The sequence below is a fragment of the Histoplasma capsulatum genome, genomic scaffold, assembly GCF_000149585.1.
Source record: "Histoplasma capsulatum NAm1 scaffold_3 genomic scaffold, whole genome shotgun sequence".
Taxonomy (NCBI): domain Eukaryota; kingdom Fungi; phylum Ascomycota; class Eurotiomycetes; order Onygenales; family Ajellomycetaceae; genus Histoplasma; species Histoplasma mississippiense.
The window spans coordinates 2,663,084-2,689,599 of NW_001813980.1; the positions used below are offsets into that span (position 1 = coordinate 2,663,084).

A 26,516-nucleotide genomic window follows, 5' to 3' on the forward strand; every position below is an offset into this window, starting at 1 on the left:
ACGGATAGGAGAGGCAACTGGAAGTGGATGGGCTGGGCCTAGGATTTCCCAAATATTCCCTTTTCTGTTAAAGTCTTTGCAAATACAGCAACGGCCGATCCAATAAGGACCATCACCCCGGAAAAAATAGATACTTCGACAAATCCGTGGTACCTATTGACCAAGGCACCGGTTATGGGTGGACCGATCAGTCCAGCAATGGATGAAATGCCCATGCCCATGCCCATATATGTACCGATAGTTTTTGGGTCATCGGTACTTGTCGAAAGGCAGACAATCACACCCGATATGATAGCACCAGAACAAAAGCCAAAAAGACCAGCGAAGACTATTATTCCCGCATTACTCGTAATTTTGGGCCAGCAGAGTATGAGAATCCCTGAGGAGACCCCGGATGCTATAACCGCATTGAGGCTTCCCAATTTGTCAGCTAGGACACCAGGGACGACTCTGCCGAGGAAGGAAGCGGCGTTCAGGATCGCAATGAGGTATGAAGCGAGCGTCTCGTCCATTCCATGCTGGACAGCATAGACCGGAAGATAGAATATTGGGGTAAATATGCAGAGAATCATGAGACAGGCAAATGTAATGATGGTTACGTATAGCGGCTTCTTGAATGCAGACAGGAGGAAAAATTTCCCTTTCCGAGGAGGAAGACGAGCACGGATCGCCGCGCAAGATGGTGCCAGAATAGCTAAGATTAAGAAGCCAAGAATGCGTATGGACCATCCAAAACCGATCGTGGTGGAATTGAGTAGTTTTCCGAGGACAATTGGGAAAACGACACCTCCAACGGAAGATCCAGCGACTGCAATACCCATGGCTGCTCCCCTGTTTTTGTTGAAATACTGTGGGGTTGCAGCCATGGAAGGAGACATGGTCATGCCCATCGAAATTCCACCCAGCACTCCCTGAGCTAAGATGAACTGGTAATATTCTTTCGCGATGCTCGTCAACATGATGGAGAAAACATAGAGCACTGCTGAGGGCCAAATGACCTAAGGAGATGTCAGTTCCTTTCCACCCTTCTGCATATTAAAAGGACGCGTTGTTCTATGATACCTTCGCTCCATATCGGTCAAATAGAGGACCTCCCACGAGGGCGCCTGAGAACAGGGCACAGATCTGTAGTGATCCGATCCAGGAGATAGCGGACTGAGACGTGCTAGAGAGTTGATGGGAAGCATAATACTCTTGGAGAACCCTAAGGAAACGCGTTAGAGACAGGAGACACAAGACGAAATGGGACAAAGTGGCATCAGCACGGGTTGCTAGGAGACGCAGAAAGGCATAAACGCATACCCAAAAGCGTTTGCCAGTCCGAAAGTGGTGCACAGTATACCAGAGGTGCCGATAGCCACAGCCCACGCCCTGACGCCTCCATCTGGATAGGAGTCGTTCGGTTTGGAATCGACGCAGTTTCCTGAGTCTCCTTCGTGAGAACTTTTCAGATCATGCACGTCTGGAGTGCTTGACGCCTCGTGGGAGCTTTCAGCCATTGCGGAAGCTTGAACTCTCGAATTTAACTGCGGGTTGCTTGATGGAACCTTGAGGTCCTCAAGAAGCAGAAGAAGTATAAGCGTGTTGAAGGGAAAAAGGGAGAGGAGAAAAGCCTCAGACTCAGAAGGCGTTTTTGAGAGAGAAGAAGCGAAGGCAAGCACGATAGCAAAGCACTGCTTGCCTTGGAGATAATACTGAGATAAAATGCTAAAGGTAAATGATATAGCGAATATTGAAGATATCGAGAAAGATATGTGTATTTGAGAAGGGATGTTCACATATATATACACACAACGTATGATATTTGGATTGCTTTGAAATGGTTGTGGATGCGTGCAGTTGTTCGTGGCATGATGGGTGTCGCAAAAATCCCCCCCATCCTCTGCTACTGGCATTCAGGAAAAGAGATCTCCATAACTACGGAATAAACGAGGATTATCGGGCAAAATCATTACTGGGATCCCGAGCTACAACAATATCTCGAACCCTTGCAGGACAGGAATCGTCGGGCCTTGAGACGCCCGAGGCCGAGTCGACTCATTCGAGTTCCGGTCAGTGGTCGGGGATTACAGAAAGGGACAATGGGAAACATCAACCCGTAAAACCCCCAAGACCCGTTAAGAACCAGTATCCCCGTGCACTCCCCATCAGATACTCGTGAGGGTTTGCGATTATCGAATGGCGGCATATCCAAATGAGTGACTCGAATATCCAACGGATTGTGCTTTGATGTCGTTGAAGTTGCCAAAAAGGGAAATCAACGAACAAACCATCAAGCGTGGATCACATGACAAGGTCTTCACGGAGCTAACTAGTGACTAATTCACCGGGCTCGCGAGGGAATATCCCGTATTTCACGGGCTTTTGCTGCTGAATTCTCCGCCGCTTGGAGCCGAGTCGACGACGTGGACCAAGGAGAAGAAGAGAAGAGAAGACGAGAAGAGAAGACGAGAAGAGACGCAGAGAAGAGAAGCAGAGAAGAGACGCAGAGAAGAGAAGCAGAGAAGAACTTTGACGACTTCGTTGGGAAACAAAGTGACAGAAATATGGATGATACGGATCTTCTGTCATACAACGGCGATGCCGTACCACGTAAACGACGTCGGCCGGCGTTGGCGTGCGACCAATGTCGTCGCCGGAAGGTCAAATGCGACCAAAAAATGCCGTGCGATCAATGCCAACGATCCAAGAATCTCTCGATTCATACATGTTCCTATGTTCATGTCCATGCCGCCGTTGGCTCCTCTTCAACAGGGCCTCATGCTAGCCTACAATCACAGCAACAATCACAACTCTCCTCAGCTCCCCCAGCTCCCATTATTCCTATCCCTCAGGTAACCCAACGTGAAAATTGCGCAGCATATCCATCGCCTTCTACGGCAAATGTTTCTGGCTCGAGTCCACATGTAGATGACCAAGGAAGCGATATCGCCGGATCTACTCGCAATGCCAACCGGGACCATCAATCTGCGGTGACGATTCAGGCGCTCGTGGATAGGGTCCGCCTCTTGGAGAAGAAACTTTCAGAGTCTACGAGCACGAACTCTATTTCTAGCTTTCCTCCACCCCGCTGCGGACCGAGAGAGGTGTTGGATGATCCTCAAGGTTTGCCTGCTCCCGTGAGCGAGACGTTCTCGAAAACGAGATTTTTTGGGAAAAGTCACTGGATGAATTGTGCTAAGGAGGTTGGGGCAATTCCTTTTCATTTTGTTTTGGCCCCTCTACTTCGCGATCTAGCCTTACATTCTTTTTACTCCTCCGCTTCAGTGTCACTTCCGTTGGGAGGGTTGTATCTATTCTATATTCCTCAAATATACTCGCTAACTGAAAGCTAAAAGTTCGAGACGGTATACAATTTCAAGCATCGACTTGAAGTAGATAATAACTCTGAGATATCCAGAATGATGGTTCGATGTAAGACGCTGGCAAGAGCTGCAAAAATAAGACGTCCAATACGCCAGCTAGATTATCCGGACTTGAAAGACCTTGTTCCTCTACGTGAGACGGCGGACGAGCTTGTCACGGGCTATCTTCGTACCTTTGAGTCTGTTTATCGAATTTTACACGTGCCCACTTTCCAGCAGGAATATCTTCAATTCTGGAATAGCCCTCAGTCTGCGAGTCAGTCTTTTGTGGTGCGCCTGCTCCTTGTAATGGCTATAGGCACTTGCTTCTATCAAAGGCCCGGTAGTTCCATTGCGCCTCGGACAATGGCAGCGCCATGGGTCTATGCGGCTCAGGCATGGTTGGGGGCTCCATCTGAGAAATCTCTCGTCAATATCGCTGCCGTCCAGGTACACTGCCTTCTACTTCTAGCGCGCCAGAATTGCGCGATTGATGGCGACCTAGCTTGGATATCGGCTGGCTCTCTACTGCGGGTAGCAATGTATGTTGGCCTACATCGAGATCCGCAATATCTTCCGAAGATGCCAGTCTTTCAGGCGGAGCTACGGAGAAGACTCTGGGCTACGATTCTGGAGATTTTGCTCCAGTCAAGCATGGATGCAGGCGGGTCGCCTCTAGTTTCGCTTGATGATTATGACTGCGAGCCGCCCTCCAATATCAACGATCAGGATATGAGCCCTGATGAGTCCACAGCCGTTCCCTACGTGACGGAGCGATTCACCAACACCAGCGTCCAAATCGCTCTCATAAAGTCTTTCCCAATCAGACTCCAGATAGCAAAAGCGCTGAAACGATATATGCTCGGAACCTTCATATGATGAAGTGCTAAGACTCAGCAGTGAGCTTATCGCCATCCACCGTGATAATTCGCATCACCTTTTTAACACAGCCCACCCCTCTCAATACGGAGCCACACAGCCCTCTATCTTCCAAGTCCAATCCGTCTCTATTCTCACCAATAGATTCTTGCTTGCTCTCCACCACCCCTTCGCTGTAAAAGCAAAAACAGACCCAAAATACTACTTCTCCCGTAAGATATGCATGGATGCCGCGCTCCACATCCTTTCTCCAAATAACCACACGGACAATGAGGAAGATGATGCGAATGTCACTGCCAATTCCAATGCCAATACGCTCCCCCACGGCAATGACTTTGAGTGCCTAAAACTCCACGCCGGAGGCCTCATCCGCAGCTCCATCATGTACGCACAATTCGCCATTTCCCTCGAACTCATTTACCAACTCCAGGAGGACCGGCCAGCGCCTTTCCCGTCAAACACGTTTCCACTCTCCTCTCCATCGTCGTCGGCCACCCAAACATGGCGAAGAGAGCTGCACGCTGCGACACAGAATTACATGCGACTCACGATGCGCCGGATCCAGATGGGCGAAACGAATGTGAAGGGATATATATTCTCCTCTTGTATCTTGGCACAGATCAAGGCGATGGAGGCAGGCGCGTCAGAGGTAAATGCGTACATTATGGAGGCGGCGAAAGAGGCAGTGGATCAGTGTCATACTTGGCTAAAGGAGCGAGCAAAGCTGCAGGGACGAAGTGAAGCTGAGATGAAGGACAATGAAGGTAATAGTTTAAATACGTACAATAATAATAATATATATGGCGATGGCGGTGGTAACAGTGACAACGAAAGCCAGAGGATCGAATGGGTTGATTTGGTAAGTAGCCCCCTTTTTTAAATGTATACTTCTGGCCATGCTTTTTTATTCTTAGATTCTTTTCATTTTGTGGCGACTTATTTATCAAGAAGAGATGTAAGATTTGTTCCCATAAAGCACTAATAATGGGAATTCGAGATTAGATGCTAATATTGGCATTCCTTTTACCAGGACTCACAGTTTCTCTTGGACATCCCCGATTCGTGGTTATTTCCAGCGTTCCCCTCGGGGGATCTGTAATATCACGAGTTTCTTTTTCCAGACCGTTGACGCTGTACGATTAGTTATAATATTATCATTTTATTTGTTTGTTGTCGCCTCCTGTCCTCAAGGGGCTGAACGGCATGTACTTTGTAAATCCAACAAGATGAGGCGTAGGTGGGACAGATTCTATTTTTACCAGCATAACGATTTGTCTTGGTTTTCATGCATGAACGATCGTCACTCATGTCGCCCCCAACTAAGCACGTCTCGGGATGCACGCCATCCCCCAATACTGCCCGCTAATTTGCCGTCCCCGTGGGGCGTTGAGCATTGGCTGTCACGCCTATCAATTCCCACATGAGATCTGACCACACAATGACGAAGACGCAAATCATTGATGGAGTAGCTACGGGTTGTATTGTATTGACCTGGCAGCTTGTAGGGCGGAATAACTTATTCCCTCTGCCAACGTTTGCAGTCATTTGGGCCTGTCAGTCATTGGATACGATATGGTAATGAATTCATAAACCATAAACCAAAAACGTTGGGGGATTCAAGCAGCAACCCGCCCGGTAAATCAGGATTGGGCTCTTGAGTTAACTACTGAGTTTTCATACTAGTCGGTGTCTCTCACCCCCAAAAATTGTCTCACTGGCTTTATGATAGGAAACAGGCAACGGGTTGACACTGGGGAATCCTTCGGGGAAAATATTTTGTATCTTCCATTTCCTTGCCTTGTCTTGGGGCGCTCTCTCGTCCCCCAGTTAAAATGCGAGGGATTGCAGCTGGTGAGGTATATTCCCAATGTACTCCGTACTGCGTACCGCATATTCACAGTATTAGTTACAGTGCCAGGCCATAAGTATTGGCAATCCCCACTGATTTTCTGTCACAAAAAGGCTCCATGATTGATGATTGCAGTGGGGGGTTGCCAATATTTATGGCCTTGTGCAGCGCATGGACGGACTGCTTTTGGCTGCTTTCGGATCCTTGCCCTAATTCATTTTTGCGAACAATTGCTGTTTTGGGACTGACAGAGAACAAAAACCAACATCGAAGCAAATAACGAATATCCCCATGTTTTATCCATTTTCCCCCTCAGGGCAACTCTCCCCCATGCTTCCGTGTAACTCCTGGCCCCTGTGTCTGGCACATGCAGATTACCTTCATGGATTGATCGGCGTACTGTAACGACAGACCCACGTTTGAAGAATATACTGGACATTCAATTCGCTCCTCAACGGCGCCAAGTTACACAGCACCGTCTCCCAGCCTCGCGCTGGCCAGCTGCAGGTCCAGCGTCATCGCTTGCTTGCTTGCTTGCTTTTCTCCGCCCACCCGCTGTGAGCCTGGTCGTTCAATCGTCCAATCTGCGAAGGCCCCATCCCCCATGACATGACATGACATGACATGACATGACATGACACGAGAATGTCTCCGACAGCCCAACTTGAACGCTGCCGGTCAAACCCCCTAACGTGCTGCTCGCTTGTTGCTCATCTGCACCTTGGCACCTGTGCGGAGTCAATGTTGGCCATTGGACGCCGCTAGCCCGTGCCCGGGGGCGGTCTGGTAGGCCGGCAGGTTGCTTGCTGTCATTGTCATCGTTGCACGGAGCCTCATCTTCTCTGGGAGTTTGATGCGCATGGTATCGCTGAAATACGAGCTGGGCAGGCTCGGCTGCTCTTGACTGTAGCGATTTGGATTCGGCTGTTAAAAATTCTTCGCTGCTGCTGTTCTTGTGGTTCGTCTCCTTGGCCTGGTTTGATTTTTGAGAATTCTCTCAATCCCAACCCCCGTCACCAAGAGGACCACCCCCCCCCCCCCCGTCTAGTGTGCCAGGTTTAATCCTGGAATGAGGGAGTAATTTTAAAAAAAAAAAAAACCAAAAAACCAAAAACAAAAAACCTCTTAAAATACACATATGCTTCGCCAGTGGTTTGTCCTGCTCCTTGAGATATTCTCTCTCTGGCTCCTGCGCCCATTCGACTATTATTGTTTCATTCCCGTGCGTCTTCCCAAACCACCGAGCCTTACTTCTTCCGGAGAGTTGTTTGATTTTGTTTCGCTCTTGGTGCGATCTATGAAACAGCAAAAACACAAATCTTATTTTAAAACCGCAGCTTGCTCTTTGTTTCCCCGTTTAAGTTACCGGGCTTTTTTTGACATGCTCTCCACGGTCAATATAAACTAAATTCACTAAACTGGGCAGGCCCTGCTTGAGGGCCTTTGGGTCACGTCCGCTGTTTACTTTGTCCTTTAGTCGGACGATGGACTCGCCATGATCCTGGGCTCGTTTAACTAATCTTCATCCGTCAGCTTCGATATTAGTGACTGAGTAGAAACAAGCTTGCCCTCTCCCCCACCGCCGGAAACAAAATGCAAATGTTTTCTTGTAGATATTGCTATTCTCCTAAAATCTCGCGGATCGTTATATTCGACCTCTTTCTGTTATCCTCCCGCAAGGTCTGCAGCATGCTTTTTTGAATTATAGAAGATCAATAGAAACACCTTTCGATTTTCTCAATTTTGACGAGAAAATATAGTCCCATCCGTATAACGAAAGGCGACCGGCGAACGGCCTTCAGATATCAGGTTTTCGTCATTCTTCTACCTATACCACCTCAAGGGTGCTTCTACGGTCGTTTTTCTACACCGTAATCTGCTGGTCCCCCATTGAGAGGTCCCGGATATGGGCCTCCACTCAGAGATCTTCTCGTTCAGCTCTCGGATATCCCGCGCCCCTTAAAAACGGCCTCCTCGGGGTCGATCTATCGATACCATGAGGCTCTTCGAACCCTTCATAGAACTAGGCGCTTCCTCCGACCGCTCCTCCTCCGAACTCGACCATATCACCACCACTACCACGAATCGCAAAGCCTCCCATGCCACTGCAAGCACGACAACCCCGTTCCCCACACAACGGCAGCCCTCGTTTCTCTACTCACGCCGCGAGTCCCTCACGGCCGCCGAGCGGGCGCGCAGAAATCTCAATGCCAAACTCGCCAATCCGCTCGCCGGTCTCAGCCATGCCACTCTGATGAAGCGCGGCGGCCGCTATGCGCGCCAGCACCACATTGGCGACGAAGAGGATATCCGCGCCTTTGAGCTGGGTGCTGTTCTGGCGCAAGCGCCAGAGAAGTACGAGAGTGTCGAGGGCTTGACGGAGAAAGAGTTGAAGGTGCTTAGGGAAGAATTCACGAATCGATGGTCGCAGCCGCGGCTCATGTATTTGGTCATTGTTCTCTGCTCGCTCAGTGCGGCAGTCCAGGGAATGGGTTAGTTCGTTGATTTCCTTCTTACCATTTTTATTTTTATTTTTATTTTGTATTTTGTATTTTGTATTTTTTTTTTTTATTTTTCTCTTTCCTTTCCCTTAGTTAATTGTGCTCTTTTGGAGGCATGTGCAGCCGTTCGTTCAGAAGTCTCCCCACCTCCAGAATTTGATTTTCGGGAATGAATGTTGTTTTGCTTTTTGTGGCTTGTTTGCCTCCTCCCGTGGTTCGCGGGCTGTGGAAGCTTAAAAATATCCGTTTTCTTTATCTGAACTAACTGACAATCAAAACCTTAAGACGAATCCGTCGTGAATGGCGCACAGATATTCTACAAATCACAATTCGGCATCGGCGGCCTCGATTCACGGTCTACATGGCTGGTCGGCTTGGTCAACTCGGCACCCTACCTCTGTTGCGCTTTCATCGGCTGCTGGCTCACCGTGCCCTTTAACCACTGGTTTGGTCGCCGTGGGACAGTATTCATCACCTGCGTTTTCTCCGCGATTGCGTGCTTCTGGCAGGGCTTTGTGAACTCATGGTGGCATCTGTTCATCAGCCGTTTTGCCCTGGGCTTCGGCATTGGCCCCAAGTCTGCCACCGTGCCCATTTACGCGGCCGAGACCACCCCGCCGGCCATCCGTGGTGCCCTGGTGATGCAATGGCAGATGTGGACTGCTTTCGGCATCATGCTCGGTTACATGTCTGATCTGGTCTTTTTCAATGTTCCTGATACGCCCAACGTCACGGGCCTGGGGTGGCGGTTGATGCTGGGCTCTGCCATGTTCCCTGCCGTGCTGGTGTGCACCTTTGTATTCGTTTGCCCCGAATCCCCACGGTGGTATATGAGCAAGGGCAGCCACTACAAGGCATACCGCTCCATGTGTCGCTTGCGTTTTATCAAAGTGCAAGCCGCCCGCGACCTATTTTACATGCACACCTTGCTCGAGGCGGAGGCGGCGATGAAATTGGGCCAGGCAAAAATCCTCGAACTCATAACCGTCCCCCGCAACAGGCGCGCACTTATCGCATCGGAAATTGTCATGTTTATGCAACAGGTATGTACCTATATTTGCATATATATTATAAATATATATATATATATATATATATATACAGATAGATAGATAGATGTTGTCCGTAAAACAGGCAATCAAACCCATAAACTAACATTTCCCCCCCCCCTTGCAGTTCTGTGGTGTAAACGTCATAGCCTACTACTCTTCCGAAATTTTCCTGGACGCTGGCTTCTCCCAGAAGGCTGCGTTAGCGGCCTCCTTCGGCTTCGGCGTGATCAACTGGCTCTTCGCCATCCCCGCCATCTACACGATTGACACCTTCGGCCGCCGCAACCTCCTCCTCGTCACCTTCCCTCTCATGGGCATCTTCCAGCTGCTTACGGGCTTCTCGTTCTGGATCCCCACCGACGGCTCCGCCACCATGCGCAGGGCCCACACCGGTTGCGTTGCGCTGGGCATCTACTTGTTCGGCATCGCCTACTCGCCTGGCGAAGGCCCCGTGCCCTTCACGTATTCCGCCGAGGCATACCCGCTCTACGTGCGTTCGTATGGCATGGCGCTGGCGACGGCAACGACGTGGTTTTTCAACTTCATGCTGGCGATCACGTGGCCCAGTTTGAAAAATGCGTTCAAACCACAGGGCGCGTTTGGCTGGTATGCTGGGTGGAATATGGTGGGGTTTGTACTTGTCTTGTTGTTCATGCCGGAGACCAAGGGGAAGACCCTTGAGGAGCTGGACCAGGTGTTCTCTGTGCCGACGATGATGCATGCAAAATATGGCGCCGGAGAGCTGGTTTATTATTTCCGGAGGTATGTGCTGCGGCAGAAGGAGTTGAAGAAGGTGGTGCTTTACGAGAGAGACGGGGACGGGGAGGGGAGGAGGAGGATGAGGGATGGAAGCGAAAGTGAGAGCTCGGGTGCTGATGCTGCGATCAATCTTGATTTCAATGGGGTAACCCAGGAGTTAAGCGATGACGGGAGGCTGGAGAATGGATGATGTGTGAATATGTGGAGAGTATATTCTGTGTCATATTCTATTCTTTATGCATTACGATTTTTTTTTTTTTTTTTTTTCTCCCCTTTCATAACACCTCGTTCGCTCATGCATTTATCCGTAGGGTCATTTCCTTTGTTTAGAGATACCTAATTTTGTTCTCCTTTGCACATATATATATTTATATATATATCGGTTGATGAGGCTTTCTACATACCTCGAGTGGTTGCATGCAGGGCGCAATCGCGCTTGGCAGGTTAAACGTTCGTATGTTTCATATTATTTGAACGATAGATCGTTAAGTCAGTCTATCAGTCTATTACGTATTCTATATCCTTCGAGTTCTTCAGTTAATTCAGCAGTGACGTTTTCAGTGTCAAAAAAGCCACTTTGGGATTAAAGAAACCAGCTTCACAGAAAATTTGCATGGGGTTTTGCTCTCAAAATATTTATCTATTGTCTGCAAATAAATTAGCCTATGATCTGCACATGATTGATATGAGAGTGATGGTGGAAGAAGCGGGGATGGGTCAGACAGCAGTTGGTAATATTTACTATCCACATTTCTGTTTCGGAACAGGTCTGTGTGAAAATTTGCTTCATCATGTGGTAGTTCCTTGCGACGGAGCACCTCACCACCTTAGGATTCAAAATCTTGCCGTACGATGGTGGATTCTTATATCACCCTACTCGCAAGATCCTCCTGACATTGCACATCGATGACTGTTGGGTAACAGGACCCCAGGAGCAGCAATTAGATTGGATACTGGCAGAGATTGTGAAAAGGTTTGAGACAAAGAATGTCAAAGAGAACAAGCCCTACCTTGGAATCGACCTAGCAGTTACCCAGAACCGTTATATCAATGAGATCCTTGAGGATTTTGGAATGGGCAAGGTCAACCCAGCCAGCACACCGATGGCAGCCAGCATACGCCTAGAATTCTCACCAGATGAAGATAGCGGATTAGATGATGATTTTACTGCTACTAGATATCATCAAGGCTTAGAATCACTGCAGTATCTGGTATCAAGCAGCAGGTCAGATTTGACATTCGTGGTCAACTACCTTTTGTGTTTCAACTCACATCCGCACAAGAAATGCTGGGCGGCATTAAAGCACGTCCTACACTACATCAAGAAGACAAAGGATCACAGAATCCTGTACAAGAAGGAGATAATTGAGGGGCTCAGTTCTGTAGCATACAGCGACTCAGATTGGGCAGGGGCAGACCCTCAATACAAGTCAACTACGGGTTATGTTATTCTACTAAATGGATCACCAGTCAATCTCATGGCGATCGCAACGGCAGACCTCAATTGCAAAATCAACCGCTGAGGCAGAATATATCACGGCAAGTGAGGCACCGTGTGAACTAATCTGGTTGAATGATATGTTATATGATGCTGAACTGGTAGAAGGAAAAGCAAAGATATGCTTGCATCTGCAAATTGACAACAAGAGTGCAATAGATCTAGCAAAAGGGGAGTCCTTGACAAGAAGATCACATCACATCAAGATTAGATATCATATCCTGCACAACTTGATTGAAAAAGATGAAATTGTGATGGAGCATGTTGATTCTACAGTCAATATAGCTGACAGTCTCACCAAGCTGCTGACAAGACCCGCCTTTGAAGAATTTGTTAAGAGGATTGGCTTAATGAAAATAGGCAAGAAGGGGTGAAGGCAATGATGATACAGCAGATTACAGATTTTGCTTGTGTTATTGCTGTACAGGCACCTATTCCCAATAAGGAAATCCGGATCCAAATTTTGTAATTAATTATTATTGCGGTTTTAGAGGAATTGAGCGAAGGGGGGGCCCCCCGGGCGGCAGGGCTTGATGGCGGCGCCGGAGCACGGGGGGGTGTTAGTGGGGAACTAACCTTGGAAGGTTACTCTAGGTACGTGCCCCCCAACATATTATTAGGCCACTAGGGCAAAAGAGCTCAATCATCACCAGCGCCGTGGTGGTACAGAGGGTACGAATCACCCAACCTAATCCCCCCAACACATATTGTGTTGCTCTCGCGTAGATAGTTAGTAATGACAACAATGTTATCCTCCCAAGTTTAGTCTGCATTAGATTAGGTTGACTTGTGCCAATCGACCTGTACCAAATACAAACATAGAGCAGCAGCCACACGTCCATTGCTGGTTTATGACTTTTGACCGAAGTACTCCATAGGTACAGATCTTAGTGGGCTCTGTGGCAGGCAAACCAGTACACTTTCCAATCTATGCCGGCTGTTACATTATATATGCTGGTATATCTCCCTCCAGCCTCCGGTAAATAATATGCCTTTATGCCACTGTAACAAGCGAATCGTGGTTGGCTGCATAAAACGAGTAGATGGAACCCAGGGTATCACGAGCTTTCTTGGCTTTATCATCGCCGCCAGCCGTTAGAGTCTCGGCACTGGATTTGCTAGGCTTGTCACTCATAATGGGGGGCAAACGTGAAGTGACAATGTAGGAGACTGGTAAAACTTGTGATGTAGGTCGAGATGCGCTGGTCTGCCTGGAGGAAAGAATGCCCAATATATAAGCACTACTGGAGGGGCTTATGGCGGTAAAGTCATCTTTATGTGATAGGTGTGTTGACTAGCGTTCCCTGGGGAAGAAACCCTGGCCAGGGCGCGAAGCGAAACAAGGTGCTGGCCACACAACGGCCAAGCCAGGATTGGCTGGAACACGGCAGCTTCTCGAATGCAGGTTTGGGATAAGTTGTTGGACATTGAGTACAGAGTAAGTGCTCCTGCTTATTTCTGGGGTTCTTTATCTTCTTTGTATTCAGTTCACCATTTCACTCAGTCCGACATCTGCCAGACAAATCCCGCGAGCGGTAGATCAAAATTACCACATTTATGAGGTTCCCTTTCGACGACGGAATACTTTCTTCACGATGCACTGGGATGAGTTGGCGGAGAAAAAGTCGCAAAGTCTATATGCTGCCTGGTTGAAATATCTTCTCCAACAATCCCCAGCCTTGCCTCTCGAACTTGCCTCCAAACTTCATCGTGGTTTTCGAGCAATCAGAGCTTCAGATTTCACAACTGGTGCATTCAATATGTGCTGTACTGTAACCTTTGAAGATGGTTTCAATGCTCTTGTTAGATTTCCCATCCTGGGCCGAAGCCGCTTCCGCTGTGAAAAAACTAGTGATGAGACCTCAGTGATGGCCTTTGTTGCTCAGTTCACATCTATCCCTGTCCCAACTGTCCTTGGTGTAGGTAAATGGAGTGGTGGCCCTTACATCATTACAACAGTTATTGAGGGCACTTTGCTTTCGAAATGCCTACGAGATCCCTCTGTGTTGGTGTCAAGCTTGAATCTGAGTGCCTCCAAGATGGATCTGAAGCTTGCCTACTCTGGAATGGCTCGCATTGTGCTAGAGCTCTCCAAGCCGGTATTCAAATACATTGGAGGGTTGAAATATGACTCTGGGGAGTGGAGGGTTGCAAAGCGGCCTTTGACACTCAAAATGAATGAGCTTATACGAGTTGGAAATTTCCCTCCCAATGAATTTGTTGATTACAATCACATCTTTGAAAGCGCCTCCAAGTATTTCCAGCAATTAGCAGAGCAACAGTTTCTGCACCTCAAATACCAACGCAATGATGCCATCACTGATGAGGACAACTGCCGGAAGAAATATGTGGCACGCTGTCTTTTCCGGCATATAGCACAACAGATTCCAGTACAGCATGGCCAATACCACCTCTACTGTGATGATTTGCGCCCATCGAATGTCCTGGTCACAGAGTCTGATTTGAGGGTTACTGGTGTCATTGACTGGGAGTATACATATGTCGCCCCTGCTGAATTTACATACAGTGCTCCATGGTGGCTCCTATTTGAAAGCCCTGAGACTTGGGATCTGGATAATTTTATGGATCGATACTGCCATCGCCTCGAACTATTTCTTAAGGAGCTCCGTGTTCATGAAGACGAACAGATTCGCCAAGGTAGTCTAAAGGAATCACAGCGTCTTTCAGAAAGGATGGCACTCTCTATCAAAAATGGGCTCTTTTGGTTTTGTCTTGCAGCCAGGAATAGCTTCATGTTTGATGAGATCTATTGGACATTTCTCGACGAACAATACTTTGGGCCTCTGAGCTCGCTTGATGATCGGCTTTCCCATTTAACACAAGATGAGCGAGACCAGATGGAGGATTTTGTTCAGGAAAAAATGCAGCAGATAGAGGAAAGGAGGTTGGATGAACATCAAACATTTGATCAAGTTCTTGAGTTATAGTCTAGAAAATTGACAAGAACCGAGATATTATTGTTTTCTGACTTGCAAGGGAGTGTGGAATTTGGTTCCATTTTCTTCCGGATATTTATGAGAGATATATCCGAATCTTCCAACCCAGTTAGCATTTTTCAATGGAAATCTAGGAATTAAACAGGTAAAATACATTCTGTTTCACATGTTCGCGGCACATAGGACAAGGCTTTGCTTCTTCCATTCTGCTTGACAGCATATGTTGATGAGCACACCAGTGACAAAGCACTGCATGCCCACCCCCAAGCAAAGAATTTGTGGCACAGCCCAAAGCTGCGCAAAAGGATCCCGGGTTTACCAAACCCTTGTTGCAGGTGGCACCAGCGCCTTATTGCTGCGTATTGCTGACCTGGGAAACTTTCAGCAGCTGAAAGATAAATGTTTGAACATATTATCTGAAAAGTCTAGCAGCAACTATACTCAAACTGCACTGCATTCACACTCAGATTCAGTGTTGATGAGTAAGATGACATGCAATAACATGGAAAGAACTGCTGCTGATGTTCTGACAGCTCTTCTCAGCAAGTTGAAAAGAAGTTTTTTTTAATTTCAGAGCTGATGGCAATGCTTTTTAATCTCGGAAAAAATAACTCAAATCTTCAGCAAAGGCAAACCAGTTTACTGATATGTTTGAGCTATGTACAGAACTCGAATCTATCTCAAACAAGATCTTCAAATCAGATAAAATCTACTGCATTTTGATTCAGTGAAGTGAAACAAAGTATCATCAAAAAGTTCCATTCTTGATATGATTGTTTTTTGCGGTCGTGAGTCCTCTGGCCTTCAAGCAACTAGCCGAGGCCTGCGAGGCTGCTCATGAGCATCATGACATGATAATATCATTTTCTGCGGATGATGATGCAATGCTGATGAAAGTATTAAATGTGTTAAATTCAGAAGTCATGATTTATATTATCCTCTGTCAATCTTTCCTGATCCAGCTGCTGAATTACTGACTTCAATGTGAGAATGATTATAAAAATCAACACTCAGTTAAAGTTGCAGCTCAGCAGAGCTGCAGAGAATTGATTAAAAACATTGATTTTTCAAACTGAGCTGACTTCAGCATCTTCTGAGATCTGCTAACAACATTCTATCCTCATCTCAAAATATCAGACAGGAGAAATTCATTGGTGGATGATAGTGAGTATTTTGAAAAGCATATAAAGCTGAAGAATCAGCTCAACTCTGCATGTAATTAATATCAACTGTAGTAAAAGTATTCATCAAAAATTTTTACTCTTATTTCATATGATGAATTGTGTATTGAGATTGACAAATTCATCACCACAGTAGATCTAGTGCTTCATTTGATTGCTAACATTTATCAGATTTGAGAAGTTGCTTAGCAAGTTATTCATAATATTTTTAAATATCTTGTGTGAATACAGAGGCCTCTTCCTCCAAAAGATCAATTATCTAACTCAAAATATTGAGAATATTTTATACAAATATGATATTGATATCAGATATAAATTTGAATGTACGGACAGAATATTTCTTCTGCAAGAGTCAATGAACTCACAATACATCATTGAATTTTATCAATTGATTGATGTGTCAAATCAAGAAGAGAATTGATTTCGACTGTGAATTATATATCTGCAGCATGTATTATTGCTGGAAGGTCAGTAGAGCGCTTTGATTATTATTATTATTTTTCTATGATAGATGTATGCAGTCAGTGATTATAATATCTATCTGAAATACTCCAGAATTTTTCAACTTAAAAATAAGCTAATATACAAAGTCAATTTAATACATGCAATAGCAGAATTCCAGCCCAGAATTAAACAACTATTCAAACTATTCAATTTAAAAAAGAATGTCAAAAGAATGACAACAGATCAATACATTCAATTTAAAACAAATGAAATAAAGAGTATAAAAAACAGCAGCTATTAAAAGAAAAAAGAAAGCATTCACAAATCAAACTTTTCAAAACAAGTCAAAATCAAAAATAATCAAAATGAAATAAATTTCAAAGTAGAAGTAACAAAATAAAAATAAAAACAAAAACAAAAATTAAAGCAAATACATAAAAACAAAAGAAAAAAAGAAAAACAAAAATTAAATTCATTATCAGGTCCAGCTATTCAATTGAAATCTTGTAGCAATATTTAATTCTTTCAAATATTTAATCAAAAATTCATTTCCAGTTTTTGTATTGAACAAAAGTTTTAAATTTAACTGTTTCAATTCAAACTTCTCTCTCAATCTCAATCTTAACTCTGTATGCTTTATACAAAGTAAAATAAGATGCTCTGAATTTTCATATAACTAACAATTTGAATATAAATCATTTAAATAATTTCTAATCTTAAAAAATTTCTATATACATAAAAAGGAAGAAACAGAATTCAGATGGCAATTTTTGAAAAGATTCAATTCATATCAAATTGCACATTCACTTCTGATCTGATGTATGATCATTTATGATAAAGCTATAATATAATTCTCTGAGAAAAACTGCTGCTGCTGTGTTTGAAAAACTTTACAGAAAAATCAAGAAAAAGCATTTTCTTGATTTATTAAGAAACACTTTGTGCTTTAATAAAAGAAGAAGAGAGAATAAATACAGTGAAGAAGAAAAAGAAATTTAAATAAAATAGATAAGAAAACAATGAAGAAGCAATGCTGTCTGTGATGCTGTGTAGTCACATGATTTAATACAGATTCAGAGTGATGCATTATTAAAAGAAAGAGAAAAAAATGCTAATCTAGATAAATAAAAAAAGCAAAGCAGAGATATTAAAGATGATGAATGAAAAGGAGAATAAAATGTAAAGAAAGTATGATAAGAGAAAGAAAGAGAGAGATGGAGGAAATGCTGAAGCTGATAGAGGCAGAGGCAGAAGAGGAAATCAGAGCAGAGCATATATATGCATGAGATTGACAGCTGATTGTATCAATTATACTGATTGTATCAACCACACTGATTTAATTGATTGCACTGATTGAACTGATTGCATTGACTGAACTGATTGTATTGATCGAACTGATTGTACTGACTGAATCAATTGTATCAAATGTACTGGTTGTGCCGTCTCTGTTACTCACGTCAGTCACTCAGCTGCAGCTGTAGCTGCATTATCTTGTGCAATATTGTGTGTAGAACTGCATTTGTTTTAGCAGTTCTACAAAGTTCATAGGAGTCAGAGATTCTAGATAGGCAACAGCTGTGGCCTGGTTATGTGGCTTTGTTGCTGACCTTTTAAGTCGGTGAGGAAGGTGTCTCTGTGAGTATCAACACAGCATCAGGTGCTCTGAGCTATTATTATGATCACAGACATAGATGAGCCTCATGTCTATCTGCTGAAAGTGTCTGTGATATCATGAGAAGTCCCTATGAGAGGAGTGGAATGTGAGCCAGTGGTGGAGAGCATGCTATGGCATGGTGAGCTCTGATGAGACTTTAATCTGATACTTCACTGATGGCCTGCTGAGCCTCTAGCCTCAGTATCAGTCAGAGAGTTTATCACAAACTTCACTTTATCACTTCTGTCTTGCCTTCTGACTAAGCTGCTTGGCCACTATGCAGATTCTGCTGACTGTGAGTATGGTCTCAGATCTGTAGACTGAGGCTGCTGTTGATGAAACTGTATGCTTAATCAGACAGTCTGCTTCTTCATTGTCCTCTATTCTCATATGGTCTAAAGATCATTTCAGACTTATATTGTGCTTTGTGAGGAGTTTGTGACAGCAGTTGAAGGCCCAGTATGAGAAGGCCACTGTGTTACTCTGTATGCCTCAGATGACTGAGGTATTATCAAGACAGAGTTAGATCTGAAAGTTGGTGCTGCTATTCATGATATGAGGAAGAAGCTTTACTGCATACTTCAGTGTCCAGCAGACATCAATCATCTCAGCATTGAAGACATGTGATATAGAGCTCAGTGTTGCTGAGAAGCTGGCCAGCTGCTTATTTCTTTGATAGATCATAAAGTTATAATTTATTTATCTAATATTGTTGAAGCTTTGCTCTGATTCATCTGAAAAGATATATAGATTTGTTGAATGCTGACTTCTCCATCATTTCTTGAATGTTTGAATAGCACTCTCTTTATCAACACCCTTTATGAGGTCTGTCCCTTTTGTGAAGTATAGAGGATTGAGAACTCTCACTCAAATGAAGTAATATTATATGTTTAGAAATATTTCAAATTCATTTATAACAATGTTATTTAAAAGACATTTGTTTCAATTGATCAGTGAACTGATGTCACACCCTTGGTTGTGCCAAGGCCCCGTGACGGCTCCACACGGCCCATCGTTTCCCCTCGGATAATCCCATCTATCCCATGACATCACGCAGGTGTCCGAACCGGTTTCCAACCACCCTATGACATCATTCGGATGCAATAGAAGAGGATCCGATTGATGAGATATGAGAATCCTGTTTCTATACGGGGTCTGGATTCCTTCTGGCAGATCAATGCAGCGCCACTGCGGAGTTGCTTCGGCTACCCTCGCTTATAGAGTGAGGGGAGGATGGCTGCCCGTTGTCTATATAGAATAGCTAGATGCTGGCTCTCTATTCCAGGAGCCAGCGATTCGTCTTTTATCTTTTGACAATAAAATACCAGAGTTACCACTGTCCTCATACAATATTCATAGTGTGCCGAGTACCTCTGGTAGTTCAGTATTTGTATAGTATTCTACGAGTTCGCGGTTCAAGCGAGATAATCAAGCCCACCCATAAGGCTTCCCATTATATACCATCCTCCTCTGTGCCGCTGCCGAGTAGCAATCGCCTCGGCGCCGTCACATTACATTTTTTTACCATGATTTCTGCCACAATTTCTGCTATGATTTTTATCATTTTTTTCTTCATCAACTTCTTCATTTATTACTGTTTTTCTAAATCAAATAGAGTCAGTATAACACTTTATTTATTTTTTATTAAATCTGCATTATAATCAAGATAAAGATCTGAAATATTTGAATTTCAAAAAAGTAAAAAAATCTTACTATAATATGAATATGAAATTCAAATGTGAATCTTTCAATTCTCTGAAAGCAATTTCTGAATCTCATTTAAAAATAACTCTATTGCTCATTCAATATCATCTAACTGTTCAACACCTACTTTAACAATTGCAGAATTCTTTATAACTTTTTTTAAAATATCACTACTATTAATAAATTTTCTTTTAAATGATTGATTTCAAGTATCTGAAGTTTCAGTTGACAATTTTATTATTGATGATTGAAATGAGTTTATAAAAATTTGATGAATTGTTTCTGACAATTCTACAACAAATGTGGATGATGTCAATTTTTTTTCAATTTCAATATCACTATCATTTTCATTCATTATTTCTTCTCTTTTTCTTTGTTAATGAGTTTGATATTCTATAGCATAATCATCTGTTGTCAAATGATTGTCAAATAATTCATCAATGATTTCTAAATATGAAGATTCTCAATGTTGAAATTGTCACATATCTGAATATCGATTGAAATACACATTTGTAATCTCAATATCATTGATATATATCAGTTTCTTTTGACAAAATGATCATTCAGATATTTGCTGTTGAAGCTTACATCACAGCTTTATATGATTTTAATTTTCCATCATTGATTATTACATATATCTTTGATAATAAATTGACTTGTATGCTGGCTAACAGTCTCAACAATTGCAGATCAAATAACACTTTTGTAATTACTGTTATTCATTTTAAAATTCTGTTTTTTGACATTAATGAAGATATTGAGCATGGCAAGCTTCATGACAGAGGTTCAATCAATTTGAATTTAGGCAGCACATCAGACTCATTAAGAGATTCACCGAATATATAACTGAGAAATTTGAATGTACAGCTGAAAAACCGATGAAATGTATGATGTAAAATCTCACTGAGTGGATTGAGTGACTCATATTGAGAATTCAGATCACTGACTCTCATTTATTACAGATTCATCAAAATATTGTAATATTGAATCAATTTAAGACTCGTTAAGATTTATTTTTCACTGATATTTAATGTGAAAAAATAGTAATATAATGGAAATTTCAACTGCTACACATCCACTGAAATGGCATGATAATCATCATCATAAAAACCATGGATAAGTAATAAAAGTAATGTCAAAATGCCAAGCAGATTACTATTTATATAGAGAAAGATGGCAATATTGAAGGTTTGCATTGTCAAAAAATTAATATTCATTTTCTGTACAGCTCTAGCACTGTACGGAAAAAATCACTGAACAGACCTTAATAACCCTAAGCATCGGACTTCTCCTTAAAACAGTGAGCTCGGTAGGTTCGATCTGAGTCAGTGGGTATTGGTGTAGCACTTTCTGTAGCTGCACGGCACTGGGTTTAGTAATGGGATACTTCACCCCCAGCTTCAGCCGTGCCGATATTCGGGGAAAATCAAGTTCGATAATCTGTCGAAAAGCACACTTCCACATCGGTACTCTCGGGGTTGCCTTGTAGTTGTTAGTTGAGTATGATGGTGGTGGTTTCCATTGCGGTACCCTACCGCGTCGGTGCCAACTTCCTCCAAGACCGTGTATATCTGCTGTAAACCCTTCTTGATATGTGACAGCGCATCGCCATTGACGGCTAGACGAACAAGCATCCCTTCTCCATCTTCATCCTCCTGAATACAGAGCGCCGTGATATTTCGACAGTTTTTACGGCGATAGGAGAGAAATGCTCAGTTATCAATGATTTCCCCTTCTTGCTCGATGGTCAGGATGCGCCCTGCCCCGTCAATTTCTTTCAAAGTATGTGATTTCGGCCCATCCCGGATTGGGCCGAGCATAGCTAGGAGGCTGATTTTCTGCAACAGTTGCTCCCTGGTGACATTGCTTCTCCACATCGCGACGAAGTCTCAAATCCAAAGTTGATCCCTAGCTTGTGGATAGTGGGTCAGAGGAGCTGAACCTGAGGAACGTTAAGAGGAGGGTGATCTTTCAGGGGTAATGATCGGATATGATTAATATGATATTAATATAAGCAATAGGCGATCATGCATCAGACAATCATTTGTCCATGATTCGCCTGTCGCCGTTCCAGGGAAACATGCAGGACGATGCGCAACGGTGACGTGTCGGGCCCATGATAGACCAGCCCATGATAGGCGAGCTCTCTGATTCTGGGTTGGAAACCCTTTGGGGCAGGGGAGTTGATGAATAGTTATGCCCCTATTGTTGGGAGACGGCTAACAATGATGTTTCTACTGCTCTGACCAAGAAAAAGGAGAAAACCATTCTACAATGTCCAATTCCACCCGTTGGGCAGCTGAAAAGAAATTAGCATGTCGGCAGCTGAGGCATATAACTATGTGCGGTGCGCTAGTCCGTGATACGCAGCCTAGGGCCAACACAATTTGTTCCCTTTTCAGTTCAGTCACATGAGCTATGGCAACCTGGCAGCCGGGAACAGCCTAATTCCGGACAGGGCGCGAAACGGCGCTTCACATCTGTGAACTTACCTGGGAGACTGGTGCGCATTAACCTAAGTCGGTGGTTTGGCTATCTTCAGTTTCTTACCCGCCCTCATGCCCGGGCATACCAGTCTGCCTCGCGGCCCAGAGGGTACCATCTACGAGGCGAGCGGATTTGATGATGACTTAAGGATTGAGATTGATCCCACAAAGATCAAGTTTATCAAAGAGCTGAAAACATCGGAGGCATCATCAATATTCCATGTGAACTATGATGGCATGCCCCGCGTTCTGAAAGTTGTAGGTGCCTTGGTTATCAGTGCATTTCAAACACGCCAGCTGACCCTGTCTAGTTCCACAATGATGAAGATGCTGGGTATGCCGATGACGGGGTCCGTGACTTGAATCGCGCTCGCTGTGAGATCCGAGCTTATTGAAGCCTCAAGTGATATGGCATATGCGATGGGGGCTACGTGCCACAGTTTTATGGATACACACTATCCTTGCGCCCAACTGCCCTTGCCCCTCATCTGGATGTCTTTCAACACGACTCTGGCCTCCCAAGTGCAATTTTGATGGAATACCTGCCAAACCCTTTGGTAATGAACTGCATCACTTATAGCAAAGAGCGAATGGCCAAGGCAGTCAAAGGCATTCAACAGATACATTCAGCTTTGGTTGAGCACAATGATCCTTATCCCAAAAACATTATGATTGTTCCTGATGATTCAGAAAGAGTTGTGTGGATAGATTTTGATGTTGCAATCACTTACCCTGATAGCACCTACATTGGAGATAGAGAACATGGCTGGATTGAGATTGAAACCAGACAGATTGAGAGTGTTGGAGTGAAACTTGTTGATGCCTCAGATGATATTCACTTCTTGTTTCCTTGCCACTGAAAGATTTTACAGGCAGATGATCAGAAACAGGGTCTCCCTCCAAATACAAAACATTATTAGAATGACAGTTCGTCCATTCGCGCCTACAGACCGACCTCAAGAGCATCACACCCTTCCAATAATGGAAGTATGTACCTGTTTATAGTTGAATCCTTGGTCAAGTCTCATCAAACGATTCGTGTACCAAGCTATAACTTTTTCGCATCCCTCATCTCTACACTCTTTCCATTCCAATTGTACCTACCCAAACGATTGTAGACTCAGTAGTCAGAATAGTTTAGAGTATAGCAAAAAATGAGAGCGAGAGAGGAGAGGCAGGAGCTCTGAAATTTTTTAACGCCCTAGTATGTTGCACAATATACAACCTCTGTAGTGTTCTATAGAAGCTGCAAGTCATCATCCGCTGCACCCAACATCCCGAGATATCAAAGTCTCAAGAGAACAGTCAAACGCCCAGGCCCTTCAGCTTCCCATGGTATGGCCTGTGCTACCAACAGATTGCCATTCGCATTGAGTCTCTTAATAGGAACCAATTCAGTTCAGTTAGAACAAAGCTGTACTGTGTGTTGTGCTGTTTCATGTAGAAGTTGATCTGTGACAAAACCTGCAAATACTCCATGTGATCTATCTGTGACTTCACTGCTGCCCAGTCAGATCCCCATTTCCATGACACCTTTAGATCTTCTGGACAGCGATTTGGGGAGGAGTTGAGAGTACTGCTGGCTTGGAAAAAGGTGATATCAGAATGGAAGTTGTTGATAATTTGAGCTGCATCACCTATGTCAACTGTGATAGGAGTAAGATGCAAATTGGCAAGCTGAGGTGCAAGGTGCTGGAAACTACTTCGCAGCGCACGGCGTAGTCAACTTTGAACATAGGTAGTGAAACAGACTGCAAACATCAACTCAGTGTTTATAAACTGTGGAGGAGAGTTCAGCATTGATTCATTCTCAATTTGCACTTGCTGAAGCAAGGTCCCATAAAGCTGCATAATATGGGTGTAGGTGAATTCAGACCATTGACCAACACTGTTGATCTGCCTCCAATTATATTGGTCATTTGTCATGTTGGAAGTTTTGTTAGTTTCTTCCATAGGGAGCCCCGGGGGTGCCACCATCAAATAGTCCAGAAGTCTCTGAGTGTTTGCCATTATCAATTCTGCTCTCGTAGAAATAATGACCGTGGAGGGGGGAACAACAATTGATAGCAATGCTAAAAGAGATTTGGATGAGTTAGCAGAGTGGTTTCGGACGGCAGAAATGGTCAGCCAGGGATAAAACACCTGGCGTTGCGTTGTATGCCCACCTGGTGTCCTCTATGATGTCATGGTTCACGGTTCCGGCATCCCATGAGAACTGTATGCGCAAATATGCTGAGGGGCAAAAATTTTTATCACACTCCCAATTTTCCAGCAGATTGTAATATGTGGCTATACTCAATAAGAATATTGATGTACTTTTCTTATTTCATTCTCCGTGTAGTTTCCTTTCTACACACTTTTATTTGATGACAATTTCTATTTCTTCAAATCATGTCAATGCACAAGCTTGTTGCTTGAGGCAGCATGATTGAAATCAATGACATGGATGGTGGGTGGGGTGTGAATGTGTTTTTTTTTTAGAGACTAGTAATGGTAGGTTGGTTGGCAGCGATAGATTCACCGCGGTAGGTAGGTTGGCAGTGTTAGGTAGGTAAGAGCAAGGTAATATTTCCACCAATTAACTTATATCATCAGATTGATGTATTATATAATCATCAGAATGGGACTTGGATGATGAATTTTAAATAAATTATAAACTTAGTTTTAAAGTTGTATTTATCAGTGTTCACTTGCAGTTCTGCTTCACATAGATGGTTGAGTATTTATTGTATATATTTGCAATACTCTGTGAGTAATCCATCAGCAAAGATCAAGATATCATTTATATACATTGAAATGATCTCATTGAGTAGATCTTGTAGAGCTCAGTAAGAGTATATGATGAAGTAATCTTAGAAGTTATGTGGTTGTGAGATGAAATCACAAGAATATTGAAGGACTCTTACGAATGCACATGGGCACTTAAGCAGATGAGTGGATGATAGAGAGTTGGTTGTGCAAGATGATTGCTAACAGGTGCTAACCCGTCACAGAAGGTATCCCAGTGTGATACAGAACGACCTTCCCATTTGCTTCATACCCTACCATTCATCCGTCCATCATCAATTGCCTGCCCCTCCGCAATTTGCTGACCACCTTTCGGGCCCTCTCCATGCTGTTTAGTAGTTACTCTTATCTCTTCACGGGTGGCTCCTGGTACCATCAGGTAGTTCCAGGCTCATTGTAAAAGAAAAAACATCAAAACGTAAAGATAACCCTGCATCAGAAAACCCGACCTCGCATTTTCTTCCAAGCTCAAATTGTGGCCCCTTGCCACACCCGACCTCACTAAAACTCTCAACCTCCAACTGAATCCTTCATGGAAACACCGCGCTCCCATGGTCGTACTGACTAAGATTAGGTAAACGGGTCTATATATGTCCCTGCCATAGCCTCATACAACTCCTTCTGTTCCGGGTCATGCTCAGCCCATGGCTTAAGCAATTTCTGGACACCACAATATTTCATTTTCTCGAAATTGGCCGGGACCATGCAACTGCGGAGGCAATACATGTTGAAGTAGCTGACTTGAATTTTTTGCGCACAGTCGTCCTCCACTTTAAGTCCTCGTTCTAACATGAAATTCAGAAGGAAATTTATATCGTTAAGATCGCCACGAGAGAACAGCAGTTCCTTCCTTCCGTGTAGTGGGTCCTTTCTTCTTGGCGAATCCTTCGAGCTGTATATCCTTACAACCTCTTTCCTTATGAGGCCCTGTTCTCCTTCCTTCTGAGGTCTTGCTTATTGTTTTGTTTGTTTTTTTTCCCTTTTCTGTCTCTTTAAGAAGAAGGATTCCCTTATTTTTCTTTTTCTTTTGTTTTTAGGAAAAAGATAGCGGTAACTAGTATCAAAAATCTAGCCATAACATTGTTCAATTTTGCCCTTAATCCTTAACTATTCCCTCCTAAGCTAGTCCTTAACACTTGCGAAGACTGAAGGGCTGAGGTAAATGACGCACACAGAAAAGGAAATGGGAATACACCCCTCGAAGAATAACAACAACGCCGGCCGTATTCACAGGGGGATAGTAAAAAACCGGTGTATCCGATAGGAGCTTTTAAAGAGCACCTCCACTCCTCCAGTCGTATGTGATGCTCCCACCCTCTCCGCATGTCATATAAACCAGGTGCTATGACAACAGACATGACCCCGAAAAACAGAACCAGGCTGGATATCGAAGGCACTAAGGTACCTGCGACGGTGAACGG

General features: G+C 44.0%; 6 protein-coding genes across 6 annotated transcripts; 5 read left to right on the forward strand and 1 right to left on the reverse strand.

The window, feature by feature from the left end:
• Positions 1-38: 38 nt before the first annotated feature.
• On the reverse strand, positions 39-1,499 carry HCAG_03943 (conserved hypothetical protein; the record flags this gene model as incomplete). The annotated part of the gene is made up of 3 exons (XM_001541795.1): positions 39-998; positions 1,063-1,204; positions 1,303-1,499. 3 exons carry the CDS (start codon positions 1,497-1,499, stop codon positions 39-41), a joined length of 1,299 nt encoding a protein of 432 aa, XP_001541845.1.
• Positions 1,500-1,829: 330 nt separating this feature from the next.
• HCAG_03944 (predicted protein) lies at positions 1,830-5,322 on the forward strand (the record flags this gene model as incomplete). The annotated part of the gene is made up of 5 exons (XM_001541796.1): positions 1,830-1,841; positions 2,340-3,185; positions 3,339-3,886; positions 4,245-5,082; positions 5,254-5,322. 5 exons carry the CDS (start codon positions 1,830-1,832, stop codon positions 5,320-5,322), a joined length of 2,313 nt encoding a protein of 770 aa, XP_001541846.1.
• A 2,746-nt stretch (positions 5,323-8,068) lies between these two features.
• HCAG_03945 (hypothetical protein) lies at positions 8,069-10,574 on the forward strand (the record flags this gene model as incomplete). The annotated part of the gene is made up of 3 exons (XM_001541797.1): positions 8,069-8,564; positions 8,859-9,616; positions 9,750-10,574. 3 exons carry the CDS (start codon positions 8,069-8,071, stop codon positions 10,572-10,574), a joined length of 2,079 nt encoding a protein of 692 aa, XP_001541847.1.
• A 486-nt stretch (positions 10,575-11,060) lies between these two features.
• On the forward strand, positions 11,061-11,907 carry HCAG_03946 (predicted protein; the record flags this gene model as incomplete). The annotated part of the gene is made up of 2 exons (XM_001541798.1): positions 11,061-11,115; positions 11,309-11,907. 2 exons carry the CDS (start codon positions 11,061-11,063, stop codon positions 11,905-11,907), a joined length of 654 nt encoding a protein of 217 aa, XP_001541848.1.
• A 1,374-nt stretch (positions 11,908-13,281) lies between these two features.
• Positions 13,282-15,570, forward strand: HCAG_03947 (predicted protein; the record flags this gene model as incomplete). Its single annotated transcript, XM_001541799.1, has 4 exons — positions 13,282-13,320; positions 13,370-14,787; positions 15,269-15,321; positions 15,506-15,570. The coding sequence occupies 4 exons, from the start codon at positions 13,282-13,284 to the stop codon at positions 15,568-15,570; spliced, it is 1,575 nt and encodes a 524-aa protein (XP_001541849.1).
• Positions 15,571-22,380: 6,810 nt separating this feature from the next.
• Positions 22,381-23,168, forward strand: HCAG_03948 (predicted protein; the record flags this gene model as incomplete). The annotated part of the gene is made up of 3 exons (XM_001541800.1): positions 22,381-22,566; positions 22,620-22,642; positions 22,889-23,168. 3 exons carry the CDS (start codon positions 22,381-22,383, stop codon positions 23,166-23,168), a joined length of 489 nt encoding a protein of 162 aa, XP_001541850.1.
• Positions 23,169-26,516: the final 3,348 nt, after the last annotated feature.